The 24,168-nt window shown below is 42.0% G+C and overlaps 1 protein-coding gene across 9 annotated transcripts in view; it reads right to left on the reverse strand.

Annotated features, from left to right (window-relative positions):
- The window catches only part of RBFOX2 (RNA binding fox-1 homolog 2), a 254,196-nt gene that overhangs the window by 11,007 nt on the left and 219,021 nt on the right, over window positions 1-24,168 (reverse strand). For 3 of the 9 annotated variants that reach the window (XM_073325006.1, XM_073324986.1, XM_073325062.1), the window contains 6 exons: window positions 19,650-19,742; window positions 16,921-16,981; window positions 14,477-14,530; window positions 14,262-14,354; window positions 13,016-13,148; window positions 7,382-7,421 (listed from right to left, as the gene is read on the reverse strand). In XM_073325006.1, coding sequence (XP_073181107.1) covers window positions 7,382-7,421; window positions 13,016-13,148; window positions 14,262-14,354; window positions 14,477-14,530; window positions 16,921-16,981; window positions 19,650-19,742 — 474 coding nt within the window. Of the gene's footprint in view, window positions 1-1,869; window positions 1,982-6,799; window positions 6,886-7,381; window positions 7,422-13,015; window positions 13,149-14,261; window positions 14,355-14,476; window positions 14,531-16,920; window positions 16,982-19,649; window positions 19,743-24,168 lie in introns of those variants that run through there. The other 6 variants (XM_073325036.1, XM_073325053.1, XM_073325025.1 and 3 more) reach the window with 6 other exon arrangements.

Genomic DNA, 24,168 nt, shown 5'->3' on the forward strand with positions numbered 1-24,168 from the left:
AACGTTTACAGAGACTGAACAGGCCTTTTGCCACTTTGGGTTGGCCCCTTAAAGTAAGACTGAGGCATGTGGGGGACATCTGGGCATTATGTCAGGGAGGCGTGTGTTGTTGCTGTGGTCCATGCTATAGTTGCTCTGAGAATACACAGAAGCCTTTTAAAAGACGCTGAGATGCTACAGATCATGGGAGGTTGTTCAGAGAGTTAGTTACAGCTCCCAAGGAATAGGCAAAATTCATCCTAAATTCTGAGCCAAAGAAAGATTTGTGGGTCTCTGAGTGGAATTCCGGAAAAGCACAGACACAAGCAGTTCCTTCCTTTTCCCCCTTCTCGGGGCTGAGAGGGACCTGAGTAGTCAGGCAAGCGGCTTTCTATATCTTTCATAGGGCAATTAAAGGTAAGCTATGGATGGAAAGGTATATTCCCAATCAGAATGGAGACAAAGACCCGTCCAAAGAGGCTTCTAGTGTCAGAAACCAGGATAATGAACTTGGTGAAATGGGGATTCGATCTGCATTTACTGTATAACTTTGAACATGGCTTTTGTTAACCATATGGGAATAATATGGCCAGTGACTCCAGCTTGAGCTATTACTAAAGCCAGAAAACCTCAGAGACAGTTTTCAACATTTACGCAGTTGTATAGGACCAAATGCTGGTCTTACATCCTTCATCTCTGGATTGGGTTAATGACAACTTTGCCATCATTAGCTGACAAACTTTTGGCAAGAGGAGGGCAAAAGCAAAAACTCAAGCTCATATTCAATCTGAGGGAAAATACATGATCCTTCTCCTTGTGAAGTTTGTCTCAAAGTTTTCTTTTTAAAAAGAGGCAATTGGCTTTTGTTTAGTTTCCACTGCCTTAGTGGAGCTACTCGGAATGAAGGGTGGGGAGCTGACTGGAAGACAAGTTTGCAGATGCTTTCTTACTCTGGAGGAGGTGAAGATATAATGTCTAGGGTTAAGTTAGGATCTTCCTGTTAATGAGATATAGCATATTGCAAATCGTCACCCATTAAACCTTACATCATCTTTTTAAAATGGTGTGATGTCACTGCTTTTACTCTCCCACTCTTACCTGGCTGTTTTTAGTCCCTCCACTTAAATTTGCTAGGTTTTTGTACTTTACTGCTAATCCCCAAACACAAAAGAGAGAGGGTGCACGAGGCACAGTGAGACCCAGTTCATCCATATTAACCTTCGCCAACAAATGCAAGCAAAACTTCAAATTGACACCACCACTGTACTCTCCTAGTTTATGAGATTCCTGAATTCTTGGTATGTCTGATGTTCAGGCAGATGTAAAATTTACCCAGTTCCACATGTTAGTATCACATGCAGGGCAGCCTGCATCAGAATGTGCCCAGATTCTCACTCTCCCGAACATTTACTAGCCACATTGGAAATCGGCAGCCATGTTTAATGAGTGGAGGTTATTGTGAACATAACAGCAAGATGCAGTTTGAAACCAAAAAAGGTTTTCATTTATTCTCTTTTAACTTACATGTCATATAATGGGAAAAGGGACAGAGGGACTGGAATCAGGTGTGGGAAAGGTAATGGCGTAACATCTATTAATCAAATTAAAAACTAAGCATGCTGACAACTGGAGCTAACACAACCAGCAAAATCACCACGTTCAGACTCATATTGGCTAGTTCTATCTATCCCAGCATTCTCTTGGGACAGCGGTTTGTCCTAGGCTTCTACCACAAGCTCGGTGAAGTACACAGCCTCAGTTACTAGAGCGTGCAGCCACAACGACCTGCTATTACGGAAACAGTCAGTCACCACTGGAGCTAACATTCCAAACCCTAACCCTAACCCGCCCCCCGCCCCAAAATAAAAATGTCTCCCGCCCTAGCCCTAGCCCACGCCACAATGTTAATAATTATAACAAGCAATAACCCATCTGTTATATCAGAGAAGGGAACAGAGACTCCACTGAGATTTAGAGCGAGATGTTAACATTTCTTCTCCAACTGCACAACAAACAAAAAACAGGAGAAATATTTCATTGGAGAAATGAAGTTAAGAAACAGCTGACATGTGTACTGGTTTTAACCATGCACTGATGCAAAACGGAAGCTACTGTTAATTAAAAAAAAATTAAAGGCTACATGTATATACACACACAATCAGACCTGTGATCTGGAGCCGTTTACATATTCTATGTGTGTGTACAATAAATAAAACAAAAAACGAGGACTAACCTCACTATGATATGTTCCTGATCTAGGAGCAATGAGCATGGACCACTTCTGGGGATTCAGACATCTGGATATATCTAGCATTACCTAAGCAGGTCCGAATACACCAAAACAGGGGGAAAATAAAAGGTCCCATTTCTCACTCCTTTTCATTCCTTAATAATTTCTGGTGAGTTTTAGGACTTGTGAAAAACAAGGGGAAGCTCTGGGGGAGTTTCCTTCTTCAGCAGCAGTCCCTGCTTTTCCAAACCCAGGACCCACACATAGCTCCGTCAGTGCATCTCAGATCCCACACAGCTTGTCCAAAGCACATACAACGTCTCCATCCTGCTATTCCTGCCCACACACAACTTTGCCTGAAGAAAAAAGCGAATCTATTAACCCACTCATAGGGACGTACCCCCCATGATTTCTGATGCCACTCTCATTAGGTATTGTAGCTTATTTAAATTGCGTCACTACAGGATATTTTCACTGAACTTGCATGTTCATAAAAAGAACAGGAGGACTTGTGGCACCTTAGAGACTAACAAATTTATTTGAGCATAAGCTTTCGTGAGCTACAGCTCACTTCATCGGATGCATCCACTGTAGCTCACAAAAGCTTATGCTCAAATAAATTTTTTAGTCTCTAAGGTGCCACAAGTCCTCCTTTTCTTTTTGCGAATACAGACTAACACGGCTGCTACTCTGAAACCTTGCATGTTCACGTTACCCTATGAAAAAGACACCTCCTGAATAGCTGCTCCATACTTCTCCAGTGCTGCAGAGGGACCCTAATGGAGCCTACCCTTCAATGGCATAGTCCCTAAATACCCAAGGCAGCTGTGCAATCTCCACCAACCTAGTTAGCCTTTTTTAAAAAAACCATCCAAACTGTGTCTCAAAACAAATGAATGGGTCTGGACTTGTGAGAATGTGATGCCAGATACCTCCCTACCAGCAAGGCAGTAAAAAAGCTCTGCCATAAGAAGAGAGGAGGGGCAAGGAGAAGGGCTGTATGTATTTAGTGAGCATTCAATTGCAAGGAGAAGGCTCTTCTACAGCAGGTATGGGGTCTTTAGAGTGCATACTATTTTGGCTGGGTTGAGGGAGATGTGTGAAGACTGATGAGGACAGTCTAAGCACTGCTTCGGCAAAGTGCAGATTAGCTTCATTTGAGTTCTTTTACTCCCAGTATGTCTCAAATGCTGAGAGAAGTTGTCTTTAATGAACCTCTCCTCTTCTGTGGCTATATGGAGGGCCCTACAGGCTGATTCCATTGTCCTCATTTGTCAATCTGACTGGATTTTCCTAGGTTTGTGGCAGAAATCCCCTGACCTCAAACTGCTTTTCTGAGGGCCAGAGGACCAAGATAAGCAGATACCAGCCATGGCCCAGCAACAGAAGGATAAGTCAAAACATTCCCTTTGGATTCCTTTGCCAAAATTAAAATGTGGATTTTTTTCAGTATTCGTTTGCTGCTGCAAGTATCTGAAAATTATTTGATAACTGATGTAAGTATGAAGCTGCTGTTTGAACTGAAACAACATTTCAGCTGTCCACTGAAGATTCTAAAGGCAGATAGCAAGTGTTTTCAGTTGCCTACACTGCTCTTCAGCACAAAAAAACACACTCTCTCTTCCACGCAAAAGAGCCATATGGGGCAATCAAACAAAACAGACCATAAGGAAATCCAATTACACCTTACAACAAGCTTCCTCTCTCCTCTTTCAGTGCCTTATTATTCAGGCATATTAGCAGATGCCCTTTCTCTGGAGTGGCAGAGGACACGAGGGAGTGAGCAGAGAAGCGTGTTGCTGAGGTTCAGTACTATGGAGTACCTGCATACCTCTAGGTGTCAGAGGTATTTCCAGAAACATGAAGAAAAGGACAGTCCATGCTGATGAGTGTGTCTATATACTCACTACCCTATCAGTTTTGGGGTTGCAAGTCCAATTTTAGGAACCCTTTGTTTTCTAGGCCTGGCGCGTCTTTTCTCCATTCCCCAATGCCTCTATAATTGAAGGTTAAAAAGCAAAAGGGGCTGGAATTAATTTCTAGGATTTCAGTATTACAAAGCTGGCAGGTAAGCACTGTGGATCGGCAGGTGAAAGAGGTGACAGGACAACAGCATTCACTGCACCAGGAGAATCTACATAGTAATGGGACAAGCATGACCTGTATTAACCCTTCCACTTAATTTTTGGAATGAAAAGCCACTTGGTGTGAAACCTGAACATGTGCAGCCCAGAGGTAGCAGGAGCTTTGATCACACGCTCACAAGTCTGCACTGTCCTAAAAAAAGCCTCTGTTCCCATCTCTAACGTGGCGCTGGAATGGTTAGTATAATTCAGTTTTTTTCCACTGCAATCCACAATCTGATTGGTTGGCAGGTCACACTGGCTCTCCTACCTGAGGTATTTTAGCGCTAATGATTGGTTCCTGTAAGACTATTCTATAACAGAACACAGGAAGAGCAGTTCAAAAAACACAGCTGTGGAAAGAAACAATCATACAGACACAGCCCACCGAGGGGCTCACCAGCCTTTTCTTTCCAGTGGATGCAAGCACGCTTTTCATAGATGGGAGTGGTCTTTATGGGTGGTTTGTTATCCCAGACTGACCCCATTGTAGGAGAAGCACTGTCTTTCCTCATGGCCAAAATGGAGCTATTATCCCCCAACACTGACCCTGGGGAAGGTTACTTTATAAATTCAGTTATTTTGCCAGACAGGAATGAGTCCAACAAGAGATGGAACCAGCCCTTTTAATAGAAGAAAGTGGCTAGCAGGATGGTTGCCCCAGAAAAGAAGAGGAGGGAGGAGGAAGAGGAAGACCAAATCAAAGTGTATGATACCTGTGTGGGAAGGAAAAGCAGCCAAAGCCTGGAACAACCCTCTTCTCCCCCTACTCACCCCATCCTGCCAGCTGCAGGTCCTTCTCCCCCCTGCTTTTCCCTCAGCCCACCCCTATCAGTTCAGCAGGTGTGAGGGCTCTTCACCTTAACTTCCGCCATCTCAACAACTAGGGAACCCTCTTTCCAAATCAGCAATCAGTGGCGGAAGAACCCTGTTCCTTCATCTGAAAGCTTAGGACAGCCCTCATACAGCAACTAAACGAATACAATCCAGTGGGAGATGAGGCACCAGCACCCATTCAATTTGTGCCAATCCAGAGTGGAAAGTGGGGTAACTCAGAAGTTCAGGCCGAGATGCATCTCTCTTGAGAACTCTAGCAATAAAAAGGAAAGGGATAAACCTGGCCGACCCATCTTCAGAGAGGCCCTATACTGAAGTCCCTGTTTTCCGTATTAATGGAACCTGAACTATTTATAGCAAGATGCCAAATAAATGGTTTTATCTGAGGGTTCTAGTCCCTTTTTTAGCGCTTAGACACATTAAATGCTGAAAGCGGAGTGTAACATGAGGTGGGCGTGGGGATTCTCTGCACTATTAAAGTTGCTGTCAAGGTGTTAAATGAGCCCCTTTTATGCATAAAAGGTGCAAGTTAAAGATCTGAAGGAACTTTCTGAAAAGAATCGGGAGATAACCCCAGTCAACATTTCCCTCTCAACAAGGCTTTAATGTGCTAGCCTGTGCAAGAGAAGCCACCAAGCACAGAATAGCTGCCCATTTACCTGCTTAGTCACTGCAAGGTCAGCCCCAAACTCATTGATCTACATAGATTAGAGTAAGGCTTTAGGAGTGACAGAGAAAAAACAGAACTCTTTCCTACATCCTGAAGTATTATTATAATGGAACACTTGACCAGGCAGGTCAGTTCCTAGGTGAGCATATGTGCAAGAGCACATGTGAATCAGGAAATGCATGTGTGTGCGCAGGCATGTACATGTGAGAGCATGTGTGAGAGTGTTTATTTGCAGACAGGCAAAGTATATACATAACACTAAGTTCCTCAGTGTTTAGATAGAATGTTTTCTAACGGTTGGGTTGGGAAAAGTGTCTTTACAAGGTCTGAAGCTCCATATAGACCAGAGAAGCCCAAAGGCAACCCTATCCATTACCCAGGAACCAACCTCTAGATGTATATCTTTGGATGTTCGGGGCACCATCTCCTAAGCAGTATGGAAACCAAGTTCAGCTATTCTGGCAACTCTACCCACAAACAAGACAAAATTCTTGGTAACTCCAAAGATACATCTCCACCTATTGAAGGAAGAGCTTTGCTGGAGCCCGACAGTTTGAGCAGGATGAAGGTGGGGACAATGAATGTAAAGTTCTTTGGTCTGGAGAGCACATTCCTATAGTGTGATTGTTATAATGGAACTTTCCATCCAAAGGAAAACTGCTCTCCTTACCTACCAATAAGAACAACCCCCCCGCCACTCCCCCCATGGTGTAGGAACACCACCCTCAATCAGTTCAAACATCAGTGCGCTAAGAATTCTGGATACAGATATGCTGCTGAAGTCACATGATAGGGCAAAGCCTTTTGCGGTGCTTGAGAAATTTACCAGGAAGCAGGAGGCTGCTGATTCTTCCATCTAAACATCCTCACATATACGTGCTCTACAACTCCCCTGGGGAGAAGAAAGAGAACCCTTATTCTATTTAGGTACCATTTCAACTAGTAAAATGAGATGCCAACCTTCACTCCAGTATCTCAGACTCCATTTTTAATCAGCCCCACGTCTTCTCCAGAGGAGTGACATCCACATCCCAATGGTACACGAGCTTTTGTAAACACAGAGCTCAGTTAGCTTAGTGCATGGTGCACAAATCAAGCCTGAAAGGGCCCCAAGAGGGGAGAAGAAGGGGGAGGGGAGAGGGAAAGGGAACATCTGAGGCTAAACCAGTCCTGTTATTTTTATATCCAAATTATGCAAATGAGAGAAGTATTGAGAGAAATTTTAATTTGCTAATCATCTCTCAGGTTGATTAGTAGCAGTGTGCATGTGGGGAGAGGACACCCAGTAAACTGACCCTGGCAATGATCAGGAAACCCATAGGCTTAGGTCTTGCACCCAGGGGCAAGCGCAGTGACAGAGAAGCATGCTTGCATTCTTAAATATATAATATATATATCCACAAGGAAGAAGAAAATCAAAGTAAATGATATTTAAAAAAAAAACAACAAATCAAACCAACCAAATAAACAAACAACAAGAAGAACAAAAAAGGCTGGCTTGTTGAAGGTTGGGGATGAGAAGGCTCCGGTGTGTGTACTTACATAGAGGTCAGCACCGTAAAATCCGTCCTGGTAAACCACACTGCAGAAAATCCACACAAAAACAAAAAAACAAAAACAAAAACAAAAAGAACAGAAAACACATTCCGGTTATTGAGGACGGCAGCATGCACATGCATTTTACACAGGCAGGTGATGTATGAATCCACAACCTGGGCTTTCTGGCAGGAGCGAATCAGCAAGAGAATGTGTGTGCGCACGTACCCATGCGGCCCCATGTCATCCTCCATGGCATGCAGGCGGGGAGGGTGGGGGGATGGGACAGTATGCATAGGGTGGGAGGGAAACAGCCTTCATATTGTATAATAAAAATAGACTCAGAAAGACCTGATGCCCTGAAGAGGAGAAACATGGGTTTAGGAGCCTCCACCCTGGTTATGATCCTGGAATTACTTTAGTTACTCCCTAAACACATGGAAAGACTGGCTTCATGGAGTGGGTTTCACATGGACTAAAGAAGCCCTTTAGAAGCAGTCCCACAAGGGCTAGAATCCACCTAAGTCAGAAGCACATTGGAGAAAGCTGTGTATAATTCTGTATGTTAAGTTTTACAGGGCTGCATGACTGTTTCTGATATCCATACATCACCTGTTTTTACCCTGCACATTAGACATGCGATAAGATTTGGCTGATCACACAAGCATGCAAAGTATTATTATTCAGCATCTTAAAGAACCGATGCAACACCTCAGGAAAACAAGTCAATCAATTCTGATCAAAGTAAACACAGAGAAATATAATTCAAAAGAAAAAACCAACAATACCCACAATGCATTGCTTTCACAAGCAGAGATAATGAGCTAAAAAGGTTAAGTGATTGGTCCAAGGTTCAAGAATTGAAAGGTGCAGTGGGATCATCCCTGATAGTAACGACACATTCCACAGCAGAGAGGAGCAACTGGAAGGATGGAGTGGTGCTCTCTTTGCTTTATTGGTAACTATTAGTTTCTCTCAGAACTTCAAGCCGCAAAAATGTCAGACCAGGGTCTGTGGTTCCCAAAGAGCCACTCTTACCAGAATATTTGGCAGTGTAAGGTTGTAATGTAGCTTGCTTTGGGGATGAAAATTGGGGAAGGACAAGGAAGGAAAAAAGGTATTCTCCAGGCCGCCCCGCCGCCCCCTCCACTCCTTGATATAAACACACGCTTTCATATTATACAACTTTCTCCTGTTTTGTCCTCTGGACAGTTCAGTCCTAAGCCACCCACACTTTAAAAAGCATTATCTCCACCATCTTTGAGACTGATGGGGGCATGTGTATAACTTACCAATAGCATTACCACAAGCTAGAAAGAGGTAGGGAACATTAGCTGTAATTTTTTTCATAGTATCAGCTGGAGTGTAAAATGCTGCCAAAATCCTGACACCCTGATTAAAACACCCATCTATTGTAAAGTAGAGAGAGAGGGGTCAGGATATCTTGCAAGCAGACTGTAAGTTATCATTAAAAATAATGGAGCAGTGTTAGCTACAAGTGAAGTCTTTTGGTAAAATTTTGTCTCCTCCAAGACAGGTGCAATCCATTCCCCATGGACAGAGTTGCATTGGTCTCTAAGTGCACTAGATGTGGAGATGAAGAGACAAGATGATATACCTCAGCAGGAAGAAGTGGGTCATATGGTGTTTGTAGGAACCAAACTCTAAAACCACAAAAGTTTGGCTTCTGGGGCTGTGACTTAAATTGTTAGATTTTCTGTTGTCAAATGTGTTTTATTAAGCAGGTCCCCACTCCTGCATGAAGGATAAACACTTGACAGAGACAGTGATTGTTTTATGAATAGGTTACCATTTTAGTAAAAATATTTTGGAGTTCATAGGAATTGCCATACTGGATTATATCAATGGTCCATCTAGTCTAGGATCTTGTCACTGACAGTTGCCAGCACTGGCTGCTTCAGAAAAAGGTATAAGAATCCATGTTGTGGGATAACTTGTCACTAGAGAAAGTTCTCCTCCGTAATCCCTAATAAATTGAGATTGGTTTATAACCTGAAGTTTGAGGGTTTAAATCCCTTCCAAAACTCTTGGTATTTTTTTCCTCCCTTCTTAGTATTTACTATAACAACTCTGGTTATTGAGGCTAAAAACTTAGCAAGATTCGAAAAGGGACTGGACATTTATATAGCTAACAAAAATATCCAGATTTATTAATTCATTAATGCAAACAAATTTTTGAAGAGATATTCATATATTTTAAGGCCGGATGGTCCACTATGTTTATCTACTCTGACTTCCTGCATTACACATACCACAGAATTTCACCAAGTGGTTTCTGCTTCAAGCCTATAACTTCCATTTGAGTCATAGCATATCTTTTAGAAAGACTTCCACTTCTACCTGCACCATCACTTCTTTGGTCAGGAGCACAAAGGACGATACTACGCATGTGCAGGTCAACCGACACTGCTTGGAAAAACTTGCAGATTCAGCCGCATAGTGCACGTGCGTACCCACATGTGGAATACACATTGGGCCCAGCATAGAAGATGGAGACTCCGTCACATTCCTAGGTAAATTATTCCAGTGGTTAATTATCTGCACTCCCTCCCGCCCCCACCCCCCAAAAAAAGTGCCTTATTTCTAGTTTGGATTTGTCTAGTTTCAGCTTCCAGACACTGGATCTTGTTATGCCTTTGTCTGCTGATATTAAAGAGCCCTGTACTATCATAAATTATTTCTCCACATAGGTACTAATAGGCTGTGATCAAGTCACTTCTTAACCTTCTTTCTGTTAACCTAAACAGATTGAGCTTTTTTAGTAAGATGTGTTTTTCAATTCTTGTAGCAGCTTTTTTCTGGGCCCCCTCTAATTTCCCAACATTCTTTTAAAGGCATGGCCACTAGATAGGGACATGGTATACCAATAATGGTCTTACTACCATTTTATACAAAGGTCTAATATCACCTCCCTACTACTTCTCAATATTCTTGTGCTTGTACACTCAAGGATTCCATTTGCTCTCTTAGTCCCTACGTTATACAGTGAGTTCATGTTCAGTTGGTTATCCATTATGACCCCTAAATGTTTTTCTGGTTCACAGCCTTCCAAGATGTAGGATGGGGAACTGTATGTGTAACCTGTTTCTAGTCCCTACATGTATGACCTGCAATTAGCAGTATTAAAATGCATGTTCATGCAAATTTTATTAAACCTTATGCTTCAGGTCTTAAACCAAATCTGTAATTACTAGGGATTAGGAGGTTTCTTGCCCCTTCCTCTGAAGCATCTGGATCTGACTACTATCAGAGACAGGATACTGGGATAAATGGCCCTTGATCGTGATTCAGTCTGGCAATTCCTATTCTTGTTATCTGTATAAATGTCTTACCTTTTTGAATCCTGCTAAGCTCTACGCCTGAATGATATCTTGTGGCAATTATTTCCACAAAATAATTGTGTTTTGTGAAAAAGTATTTTCTACTATCAGTTTTGAATTTTCCACCTTTCAATTTTATTGAATGTCCTCTTCCTAAGTATCCATTTTATTTTAGTTACTCAAGGCTTGGTTCTTGGTTTCATGGTCTCATCTTTCCATTAAAAGGGTAGGGGGAAGTAACTGATGCATGATTTGGTGCCAGGAATGTATGCATGACACTAAGCATTCACGGTCAAAAGTGGCCTGATGTAACTTCAGTTGTAATACTGTTTCTCTCCTACTGTTTTTTACAACATAAACTGCTCCACATTTTAAACTCTACAACGAGGAACCACCTTCCTCTGTAAGACATGCAATGTTGGAGACCCAGTCTGTGAAAACAACAAATGTATTAATTGAAACCTCATGTTTGTGTCTAGCACAATTCAGGATCATTTGAGAGTGCAGCTTGTTTACTGCTGTCTTCCAGTTGTTTGCTGGACAATTCACTGCACATGAAGACACATGAGATCAATCTGTGGTGTCAGACAAACTGAATGAATTGCAAGTACATACAGTCATGAGATATTATTTAGAAGGGATGGTCACTGGTGCATGGCCTGTATTCCAAATGTAAATAACTCCTTTGTACAAAGATCGGGTTGGACTTAACCAGTCAGTCATAAGTGCAGAAAAGCTATAAGGAGTGTTCTCCCAGTGTACCACTGATGACAGCCTCTTGCTAGGAATGCTCCAGCCGTTACTATCAGGGATAAAGAATAAAAGTCCTTCCTAAAACAGGATAAAAGACCTTCTAGACAGTAGCACTTAGCTCAGTTTTGCTTGTGTGCTTCACTCTGGAGCACTTCCTGATAAAACAGGACTGGGTCATTATTACAGTAACAAAGATGGACAGAGGTTGTAGGTCAGAGGCCAGGGTTAGAGAACATAGGATATAAACTTGTAATGGCAATGGAAAGAGACGGATCTGTGTAAGAGGGATGATCATCTGAAAACTCAGTGAAAAGAACACCATTGTGAACCCCCATGTGCTCAGGCAACAGGTTCCCCACCCCAGGTCACTGGACGTACTAAGTCCAAAATATTTATTTGCATAATGTAGGATGCAAAGCCATTCAAATTATTGCTATATGTTATTGCTGTAGGGTCGATGGATGTCTAGCCACTCCAACTCGCTTCATTGAGCTCTATTTTAAATGCCAGATTGGACTCTGCAAAGAATGGGCACAGTAACCCCCATCTTAATCTATTACACAAGGTCCCCCACGCTGATCAGTGCATCCAAGGGCAAGGTCCAAATGTACTGTGGTATTAGGAGACTTATGGTCTATGCTCTCCCCCTCCAGAGCTGACCTAATGAGGAGAAATGGGAGTTAGTGTCCAACTTTCTTGCTCTCTGGGAGGATTCTCTCTCACTCAGATTCCCTCTGTGAAAATGTGAGGATGTTGCCTTGAGAACCGGGCAAACAGGCTATAGGGGTAAGTGATGTGAATGAGGCATCCTCAGATTCAAACCACCCAAATAAATCCAGCAATTTACACCTTTCAAACAGAATAATTTGTTGCTACGGAATTCATTCCACTACACAACTAATGAAAATCAGATGGTGAAGGATGCTAGATCACACATCCATCAGTACTTTATACCATTCTTATTATTTGAAGCATACTGCCGTTTCATTTTCCCTATACTCCCTCTCTCCCCACCTTAATTTAAATGGACTTGATTGATCTTTGTTTTAAACCTTTTTAAACTGTCTCCAACAAAGAAAGCAAATCCATTGTGGGTAACTGGCTCTCCTGTGCCCTACTCCCAGATGGGGAGGCATGAAGGTAGCGGATAATACTCCCCAATCCTGGATAACAAAATACAAAGGAGTGAAGAAAACAGAACCTGCCTCACTCCACAGACTTGAGACCCTTTCTTTGTCCTTTTTCATAGTGTCAATGCTAGATGAATTCCACATGGACAAACTGCTAATGCATAAGAGAAGGAACCTGCTGGTACCTTACGCAGTTGCCATTAGTTACTAGTGTGTCAGGATACTGAAATGAAGTGTAAAGTATCTAACACAAAAGATTTTAGATCTGCCTTTTTTTGGTGTCATTGGGTGCAGAATACTCTGGTGTTGGTGCATCCTGACTCTCACCATCCAACAGAGCTCTGATTTTTATCCTTGGCCAATCAGCTGTCTCTCAACATGGTGTAGATCACACTGTTTTGGTGTCCAGTGCTTACCCTGGGTAGGCAGGGATGGCCGTGGGGGGTACTGCTCGGACTGCACCGTATACTGTCCGTCCTCGGCCCCTCAGGTGTGCTCCCCGGAACGCAGCTGCTGTGGTGGCTGCAGTTGGGTAGGGGAAGCCTGGAACTGTAAAGACAGATAAGGAGAAAGATGAGAGGGATCAGAACTCCTGCCCAATTCAAAACTATCTGTTTTGAACAAAAATAATACAATAGGCTCCAGAGTTATGGGATGTTCCGCATCTGTCCGGCAAAGGGGCATACTTACAGCCCCATAGAAAGAATGTACCTCCTGCTACATCACGACCCAGAAGGAGAGGGGGGCTGCAGAGTGGCCTGGCATGCAAGGGGTTAATGTTGTGTCATGCCTTGCTCATTGCAAACGTGGTACAATTTCCCTCCACCCCCATTTTTGACACTGCCATGCAGTCTGGTTAGAAAGAGCCCGAGAAGCACAGAGAGTTGCTACCAATATAGCAGGCGACTCTTCTACATTTGGATGTGGCTCTTTGAAATAATTCAGCATGAGCCCCTTAAATCAGTCAGTTATCCTCTTCCCTTCCCCCCTTTGCCATCCCCTCCCTCCCCATGTTCAATTTAAAGCCAGAAAGACAGGATAACCCCCATGTAAGGCAGCAGAAATTCCCCATTAAGTGCCAGTTTACCAAGAGCCCATCATCTTCTAGCAAATGTGACCAGTAACCGGTTCCATGTGTATTGGGCCCTGTTTTATTACACTTCATGCTGGAGTAAACTGGCTTCGGGGCAAATTAGGTCAGAATCTCGGAGGCAGCTACAAACAATGCAATAACAGATACCCAGAAGGAGCCAGTCGCAAGGCACAAATTCAACCCAAGGTGCTTCCAGGCGCATGCCCTAGGGGGCTTGCAGTCGACTCACAGTTTAGCAGCTTGTATAATATGTACTTTGGGGATTTGTCTGTTTGGTTTCTTTGGTTTTGAAGTACAAGCAGTGGCACTCTCTTCACACTCCCCTCCCTCCTGCTCTGCACCTTCCTTATCATTTCAGAAGCCCCTGTCAAAAGCAAGCATGGAAATGCACTGCAAGATGAAACGGTCATGGCCACTGCCCAGCGTGGGGGCTCTGGCTGGTGGCAAATCTGTCCCCAACAAAACCCATCCTTTCAAGTATATATCATACAGGCTGGAGAGAAGAGGGCTAACAGATCATTGTTTACTCAAGCACAGTAACAATACAGGGGCCAATTGGGGCTACTTACTGATTAAAGGAATGTAAGTGTTAATACCCCCCCTTCCTGACAGGGGCACTGCGGCGTCATTGCCCAGCGAGACATCTGCTTGAAAGCTGGATGCTAATTTAGTTTTAAAAAGAATAAAAAATGTAAAAAGGTTATAAAGAAACAGCAGACTGTGAACACAAACAAACACCACTGCAGTTAAATGGCAGAAATGGAAGTGTCTACTTAAGTTCTACCTGCGTATAACTCGGGGCCGTACACTGCTCCAACCACAGGGCTCAATTTCCAACCTGAAAGAGCAAAGATGGCAATGAGTGCTGAAGTCCATACCAGGAAAAACAGTGGAAAGGGTGTGGGAAGAAAATGAGCCTTGCATGTGAAACTCAGCTTTAGGCACTTCTCCCATTACTGCTTCCACCGAGGTCCCTGTGCTTTTGAACAGAGGCAAACTACCTTTCCTAATGCCAGTGTCCAGATATAGACCGTTATATGGGAGGTATAAGCAGAACACTAGCTGATCCACTGCATAGTAACCTCTGGTCTAAGCTATAAGAAACAAAACTGAGCAGAAAGCCAACTGCCTTATACATATATTCACTACAATCCCCATAGTTGGCCCACAAGACGCGTTCTCTCTGTGAATCTTCCTGTCAGTTCTTATTATTCTATATGTTCATTGGGAATCTTGAAGATTCTAACTATGTCTAAACCACTGGCTCAATCGGTGATCTCAGGCAAGTCACTTTACATCCCAATGTCTCAAATACACTAGCTATGATATTTACTGGAGTGTCACTAAAGACAGCATGGCAATTGAATGGCGATTTCCCAGGTAACAATCACACAGAATATGTTGCACAAAAGTATTTCAAACAAACAAGTTTGTTCATTCCACATTTTCTCTTCTCAGTTTTATTTATATTTTGCTGCTTTCTCCATGTTGCATCCCCCAGATGCAATTTTTCCCAGAGAATCATTTAATATAATCTGTACAATGGGCAAGTATTGAAAATCATCAACACAAATACACAAGAGAGCAATGGTTAAATAAGCTAATAATGAACCCGGTGAAAAGCCTGCCATTGTAGAATGGACATGAACTGAGGCACTTTTCCCAAGTGAGCAGAGCTGGAAAACCTGTTTGTCTCCACCCATACAAACCAAAAAGGGAAGAGAACTGGGATTAGGGTGGGCCCTTTAAAATGATCAGGTCTGATTTCCACAGAAAAGTCTTTACTTTTCAGGGCAGGCCTCATCTATTTACTTAGTTATCATGCAGGTTTTACTAATAAATATCACATATCCTTCCTCCACAGGAGTCCTAACTTACCACACTTTAACTACTCAGCCCCATCTTTGAGGTCTTACAAATCACCTTTCTGGTGTGATTTGATCACAGCCCACCAATGTCACTACTTAATATGCTGGGGTGTAATGCTGAATGATGTAATGCACACCCTCTTTGCAGCACTGGGCGTATTACCTGTGCACTGCCAACTTTGTGAGCAAGAGATTAAGATGATGGGTGCTAAGATAAGAACCTGGATAGACAGACATGGATTTTAATTCCCAAACCTAGTCTCTCTCACATGGCAGTGAAAAGCACTAACTAGTACACTCATAAACTGCCCAAATACCATACACCTTTACATTATTTTAACGTAGACTTTATGGGTTGACAAACCAAAAGGATGCTCTTGCCAGTCACCCTGGTCTACATGTCATTACCATGTAACCCTATACATTCTCTGTCCCTATTCACTGAGTAACACAGCACAACCACTTTGCACTTCCATAGTGACTTCCCACCACAGGATTTCAAAGCTCTTTACAAACATTTATTGAGCCTCACCACACTTGGGAAACTGACACAACACAAATTAAGTGACTTGCCCAAGGGTACATAGTAAATCTGTAGACGAGGCAAGAATAGGACCCAGATCTTCTGATTTCCAATCTTCTGTTTTAACCACCAACCCATGCTCTCTCACTATCTACTGTATGTTTAACTTGAAACTGCACAGAAGCTGTTTGGGAACCTTTTCAGTGCAACTGGGGACCATTCACTATGTTCCAGGACAACTTTGTGTACCTCAGTCTGTCCCAGGACAACTTTGTAAACTCCACATTTAATTTCACTGGGGGGTGAGATTTAAAATATACAGCTTCCAGTATAATGGTGCTCAGTTCTCATAACACAACATGTGCACTGTATAATAAGAATATTGCTGTTTCTATACTATGCTACATAGAGTTGCTGCAGAGAGATTGGTAGACAACAGACCCAAGACTTCTAATCAAGACAGAGTTCTTCACTCCACAAAACAGCTGAGTCATTCCTTATTCAAGTTCCTTGGAAAACTGTTGACAATAGGCAAGTTCTGTGAAAGACAAACTGTTTGGTGCCCCAGCTTTCCTGGCTGCAAGGAGAGAGTTATATTTACAGCTAAAAGTAAGGCCCAGATTATTTTAAAAATGAGCTCCTAAAGGTGGGCTCCTAAATCCACAATTAAGCATCTAAATAAGTGACCTGAGTTTCAAAGGTGCTGAGCAGCCAGAGATCCCACTGTAGTCAAGGAACAATGAGACCTTGTAATAAGGTCTTGAATTTGAGGCTGTAGAGTTTGTCATCACACCTGAAACCTTTCAGGTTAGGATTAGCGCAAACATTCTCTCTTACCATTTGCATATGGCGTGACCATCTTCTTATTGGTCATCACTCGCGCTGTTGCATTATTCACCTAAAAGTAAGAAAGGGGCGGGGGAGGAGAGGGAAGGAAGCACAAGACGTTAGGGAAAATTATAACTTCCTCTCCAATATCACATACCCTATACATCTTTGAGCAAAGAAATCAAACAGCTACTTTTATAAAAATGTAAGATAATTTAAATTACTATTAGAAGTTGTCATTTAATTGTAAACGTTACAGCTAATTGTGGCACTTTATGCATTTAAACAAAAGGCCAACGAGAGTAAAGTTGGGATTCTCAGACATCCTGCCACCATTAAAGCACACTGGGTATCTGCAGCTCACCAGTTGGATGGGCAAAAATCTAATCTCAGTCCCACTGGAGTGGTAAGGATGGTGATCTCTGCAGCTGAGGCAGAGGACAAACAAAGCAGGTGATGAATAAACTAGCTTCTTTTAGAAGCCCACCATTAAATGTGCTAGACCACAATCATCATAGACAAACAGGTCTTCACGAAGAAGAGTAATCTGGATTCCAGTTGTCTTGGATTTAATCTGTCTAGGCCAAGAGAGACTTTTGGAATCCTATGAGACATTGGCCTTCAACCTAGTTTCAAGATGCCCTTGGGTTACTACTTTGTTTATCTCTGATTTTAAAATTCTCACAAAAACCTCCTAAAATAAAATGCAGGGGTGTAGATGGGTCTCCTGGTTTCACTATACCCTCCACCCTCTTTACAGAGCTCCGTATAGTTCCAAGCATTCTGAGTGCTACAGCAAGTGGGTGTTACAGCAGAGGTGGTGCTGCTAAAGAAAGAATGGATGGGGTTTGAAAGCCAAGTTACTGCAGCCCTGTGTCAGACACAGCCTCAGAGTTCTTGCAAGGAGGGTGAAGCTTCTTAGCAGGAATCAATGATCTGTCAAAATCTCAGGCCAGAATGGAACTGAGAGGCCAGAGGAATGAAAGAAGCCTGCCTTAAGGAACCCTTTGGAATTTATGGAGTGGTGAGCCTGTGCAGGCGAGGGGAGCCTGGAACCACATTTACTCTAGTTTTGGCCCAAAAACAATATAAACATTACACATTTAAAAAAGAAAGAATGGGAAACAACAATGATGAGACTGAGAGCATGCAGTTAAACACACACAGATAAAAGAAAGGGGAAAAAAAACAATTGACTGGGGGGGGAAGGGAGGAGAAGAGAGGGTCTCACAGACAATCATTAAGATGGAGCCAGTGCCTGAAATCAGCTGCTACAGCAAAGTGCAACACAAGCACTTAAAGGAAAAATTGCCAGAACCAATCAGAAACCACCAGTCAGCAAAGAGAGACCAACAGCTGCATTTAACCGAGTAAAGAAATAAACTGGGGAGGGAGGGCATGTGGTGGAGGGGCGCGTAGAGAGAGAAAGAGAGAACAAACAATCACAGCTACAAATAGGTCTGGGAAAGACAGAGCAAGAGAAAGAAGGGGCAGGAGAGAAAGAGGAGGGGATGGGTGCATTAATAAAACCAGCCAAACTGGAGTTCAGTAACTCTGAGTAAGATGTGCAAGGGGAAATCACCATGAAGTCAGTAATCAAACAGCTCAGACTGCTACAAAACGATACGTACATCCAAAGTCCAGGCGGCATTACTCAACAGCATTGAAAATAAAAGAGGGGAAAAGGGAAAGGAGGCAGGTGGGGACAACAAGTCAAATCACATTTTGTAGTGTTAATGTGAGATGGCAGATGGATTTTTTTCTTTCTTATTTAATTTTGTTTTTGTAACTTTAAGAAAAAATTTAAAAATACAAGCTTCTTCTCCAGTGCTTTTGTTTCACTTACCGCCAACTCGTACCATCGCCAGCATTGTGTATAGTTACCATGGAAAGAGTGAGTCAAGTGAAGGGCCCTAAACGCTAAACCATCGAAAAGGGAAATAAAAAAAACAAAAACAAAAAAAAAAGCAAAATATGCAGACATCTTACTCAAAACGGCGGCTTTTATGTTTAATATTTTTTAATATTTAGTACTTTTTTGTTGTTGTTGTTGTTGTAAAGAAAGAGGGAGAAGGGGAAGGGGCCAGTTAGCCTTCAACAAGGTGGAACAGAAAATTGGTGAGCACCATGCAATGGCCCCATATGTAGCTACTTTGGCCAGCCACTTAACCCTTCTATTGAGAGCTCTCCTTACAGGAAGTTTTAAGAGTTAACTTTAATTGACTGCAGACAGATCAAGAAGGCAGCAATAGCAGCCCAATTAGTGCCTCTTCCCCTCTACCCTGCCCTCAACATCAGCTCACACTCATATGAAGGAGAACTGGCCTCTGAGGAAAAAGGATACTTGCTGGCCCCCTGCTTTATTGTCAGACACAGAGTTAGAAATCAGACAGTACTTTTTTAGTTACTTTTGTTCAGGCCTGATAACAAACAGGAAATCGGAGCCTCACAAACTGAAGCAAAGGAAAATCAAGACAGCAGAAGGGCAAAAATTTGGAGTGGGTGGGAAACAAACTTAAAAAAAAAAGAAAGAAAAAGAAAAATACTCAAAATCAAAGATTTTTTTGGGAGGGGATGTCACTTTTGTACACTTCAGTGCAGTGGGGTGAAGGACACAGAGACACAAACACACGCACACACAAGACAGGGATCCAAATGTGAAATAAGTGAGGCAAGACACAAAAAAGAAATAAAAAGAATAAATATAAAGAAGAAATTGAATTACTGAAGACATGCACCTCGATTTTACGGCCCTCTACCACGGTGCCGTGTAATTTCTCCCTGGCCCTGTCTGCATCAGCACTATTCTCGAAAGTTACGAACCCGAATCCCTGCATGCAGCGGGAGAAGGGGGGAAAACATGCACATCGTTATATATTGAAATACTGATCTCTAGGTAAATAGAGAAAAAATATCACAGTATGAAATTGACATCAGCACAACTCAGCAATACTCTCCTAGAGTCACATAGTTGGTTCATGCATGTTTCATAAATAAAAGAAATTCAATTCAATAAAATAAAGGAATTTTAATCAGAATATTAAATAATAATAATAATAAATAATAATAATAATAATGAAAAGAAAATGTAAAAGCAATTGAGGCCAGACCAAAAAAGAAGTACAAAGTTACTCGAGACAAATTTTCTTAAAGGTAAATCCTAGGCCCTACTCTATTCTGATGTAGAGAAGCTGGTGAAGCCCAAGCTGGACATTTCATGCCATTGCCAATTAATGCCTGTGATACTTTGTGGACCTTTATTTGGTATTGAAAGGCACCTGCTAGTTTCAACAGTCTCTTGCAAGAGAGAGGTGTGGGTTGAGTTAAGGATTGGGCACCAGGAATTCCTGTGTTCTGATCCTGGCTCCTACATTGACACCACTGTAGCTATGGGCAAGTCACCCTCTCTGCTTCACTTTTCTCATCCGTAAAATTGGTACAATAATATTTACCTACCTCAGATAATTGTTGTGAGGATTAGATGTTTGTAAAGCCCAGTGTAAGGTCTCCAGGGCAGAGATCATGTCTACCTCTATGCCTGTACAGTGTCTAGGACAGGCCCCTAATGCTAACTCAGACTTCTAGGCAGTACCAAAATATAAACATGTAAAGCACTATATATTATTGTCAGAAAAAAACAGTGTAAAATTTTCCCTCTGTGACTGCCATATCAAATCTATATAGCATAATAAGTATGAACGAGATTTCTATGTGCATTAATGTCATAGGCCAAGACAGGATTTAGCTGACATCCCCTATCTAACAGCTGCTTCCCTCCTAACTTATTTACATACCTAGACTACTATTTTAACAATTCCTACTTCAAAGGGGTATCCCGGTTTCTTCTCAACTGTATGTAGAGACAAGTGGGACCACTAGGTGGGCTTGAACGCTGAAGCTGGAGAAGAATGGTTTTACATTGGCCTGTTGGCAGGGGCACCGGAACAATTTATATAGTGGGGGTGCTGAGGGTCACTGAACCAAACTGTAAACTCTGTAGATGATGGAAACCACTTCAAGCCAGCACCTATGCCTATTAGGGTAACTATGGTGGCCCAAGGGCTATTATAACATCTCCTTACATGCAAAGCCCTTGGTCTACTTAGCCCAGGCCACCCTGAACACACATACAGAATCTCTTTCCTAAGAAGTCTCCACTCATTCAACCATAAAACAGTACAATGTACGACATCACACTGAATCCTATGGGGATGAACTGCACTGTCACATGGATGGACTAACTTGACTAAATGAACTAGGAATTTAACTAGCAGCAAATGATACATTCTAACAGACAGCTCTGATGATTTGGACATTTTTAATATAAAAGTCTAGTGGTCAGGGACCAAGGTGAAAATTTCACCTCAGATGGCTTTTAAGATCTTTTATGAACAGGAGAGGGGTACATAGTTTCTGTGGCTTGGTATAAAATGAACACCAGTTGTGCACAGACAGTAATCTGTGCTGGAACCACCCTGGGGAGCAGGGAGAACAAAGCTTGTGTTTGATTTAATGGAAAAAATTATATTAAATAGAGACCCAGGTAATGTGAGTGATGTAAGACTATGTCTCTGCAGGGAAAAGGCATCTCGGCTCTGCAGCCCCCTTCCTCAACACACGGGCTGAAGTGGAGTAGCAGCATCTTGATTTCTAAACAGGCTTAATGGCAAGAGGCTAGTGGGCCATCATTTTACAAGAGCTTTTTAAGGTTTTATAATGAGAACCTTCTAAGGTTTGAGCTATTTGCCATTCCAGTAGCCTTGTGCATAGTAGCCCTTATCCTTCACAACTGGATTTCCAGTACATTTGTAAAGCAGGGTTTTTTTGGCAGTGTTGGTTGTTTTTTTGTTTTAAGATCAAGAAAAAAAAATCATAGTTAATGATTAAATTGTTACGCTAGCTTCTGTAAGAGAATCTCATGTCTCCTCTTACCCCAGGAATCTAAACTTCCAGCCAATTACATTTTCCTGGTTACTAAAAAAATAACAAACTATATGACTAACAAGTGTCTCCCCTTTCAAAGCAGTTTGAAAGTGTGTTGCTGAAATGAGTCAAATTTAGACCACATGGGGGGCAGAATCAGGGATGACAAATTAGTCTGAATTGATAAAACCCTCTTGAACCTTGGCTCAGACATGCTGGAGCTGAGCTGGCTGCCAAGAGAGGCTAGACCATAGGTTGCCTTTAAAGGCAACTTGTGAAGGTGGGAAAGTTATGGTTGTGCCCCTCTTTGCTCCTTTATGGTGTATAAAGGCAGCCTGAAAATTTGTTGTAAAAAAGTTAAAAATAAAAACTTGCTTTTTCATTAAAAACATCTGTAATTATCTGTCCTGGAGTTTATGAAGAGAAGAGAATTGAAGAAATTATGACATCATAAATTACATAAAACTGAGCAACAGGGAAAAGGGATTTTTATGGCTTGTCTATACACAAACTGGAACCAAAATAACTACACTGGTTTTACTTCTAGACAGTGTAAATCTGCATGGGGACTCTTATTTTGGAATAAGAGTTCCCTATTTCAAATGAACTTAAGTAAAAACAAATTTGAAACCAACAACTAATATCAAACTGGGGCACTCATTCTAAAATGAATGCCCACAAACAGACTTGCACCAAAATAACCAAAGGTATGAATTAAAACGGATTTAGTTATTTTGGTTCCAGTTTATGTACAGACAAGCCCTCAGACTGTATCCCTCTGTTGACACCTATTTAATTCCAATACCCAATTAACTCTTTGGAGTATGGATGGTGTTAAAGATTCAACACCTATGCACCCTCCATTAAACTGTGAGACCACATGAAGCACATCTGAGCCTTTCAACTAGTACTCCAGAGGCAACTTCTGTTGGTCCAATAAAAAATATTATCTCGCCCACCTTGTCTCTCTAATACCCTGGGACCAACACAGCTACAACAACACTGCCTACAACTACTAGTCCAGTAAAACTAGACCAGACGTACCTGACATTACTACTATTTCTAAGGTTTAAAAAAAAAAAAAAACTTGCAGAATTTTTATTTTCTTCATTTGTTTTAAAAATTTCCATGTGGGAGAAAAAAAAAGCACAAAACTGATTTTTAAAAATCCTTTTTAAAAAAGGTGACCTACAAAAGAATGGAGATTAGTTTGTACCTAAATGCATTTATAACAGTCTTCTTTTTCCCTCCCTGGTAATTTCTGCTCACACACAAGACTGTCTGCTTTACAAAACAATACTTGTTTCAAGCAAAAAATATTTGCTAACCTGGATCCACAATGGGCAAAGGCTCTCCTTACCTCAGAAGGCAGAGGGCCAGATCTAGGGAGGATACAGGGCTGGGTCAAGAGAGATCTAGGGTTTTCTAAATATTACAAGCAGACTAAGTTTAATAGGACTGTTATGGCTTTCCACCCCAAAGTCAACCTTGCCAGTAGCTCAACCACCAGTAGGAAATAAGATCAAGCTTAGACAGTACTGGGTACCCCCAAAGAAACCTCTCTGCAACATTTGAGCAATCTGCAGCCCAACAGTATCCCTCTCTTTTTCCCCAAAGGCTTGTTTGAGGGCCCTGAAGAGACCGAGTAACTGTCACCCTTTTAGTCTGGCCTCAGATTCTGCAATAAATAACAAGCAACAGGATGAGCGGTGTAAAAAATAGATAGGTAGAGATATATAGTCTTTGAATGTTTCCATCTCTGAAGAATGAGAAAGAAAATTTACCATGTGACCGTAAAGGGAGAAATCAAAAGCAGACGGTTCTCCTGGGTGTGGCCAGAACACAGAAATTAAAACAAAACAAAAAATAAAACAACAAAAAACAGAAAATAAAAACCAAAGGAAACTAAACCAGTCCCTTGAAATCCATGCATTGTTAACTCTTTGTTTTCCACTGTGCTTAGAACATTCACCTGAGCAGCAGTAATTTTGTCTTGTGTTGCTAGAACACAAAGCCTCTGAAGGGCATTTCCTTAATTTGCTGCTACATTCAAAAATTAATTTTTACCAAAAATAAGTTGTTTTTCTGAAAATAAACCCTCTTTATAGATACAGTCAAGACACAGAAGCATAGAGACATGGCCAGGAAAGTCCAGCAGTATGGGCTGTCTGCTTCCAAGGCTTTAGGAAAGATTAGGGGACCTTTCACCTTCCTCCATAATCCACCTGAGATGAGTGATTGGAATGCACCAACAGCAACAGAGCAGGAGATTCAGAAACAAGCACACACTGTTTAAAGAGTGTACGCACATTCCCCAAACCCTGCAGGAGGAGA

This window comes from Lepidochelys kempii, chromosome 1 (genome assembly GCF_965140265.1).
Source record: "Lepidochelys kempii isolate rLepKem1 chromosome 1, rLepKem1.hap2, whole genome shotgun sequence".
In the NCBI taxonomy this organism is placed as follows: domain Eukaryota; kingdom Metazoa; phylum Chordata; order Testudines; family Cheloniidae; genus Lepidochelys; species Lepidochelys kempii.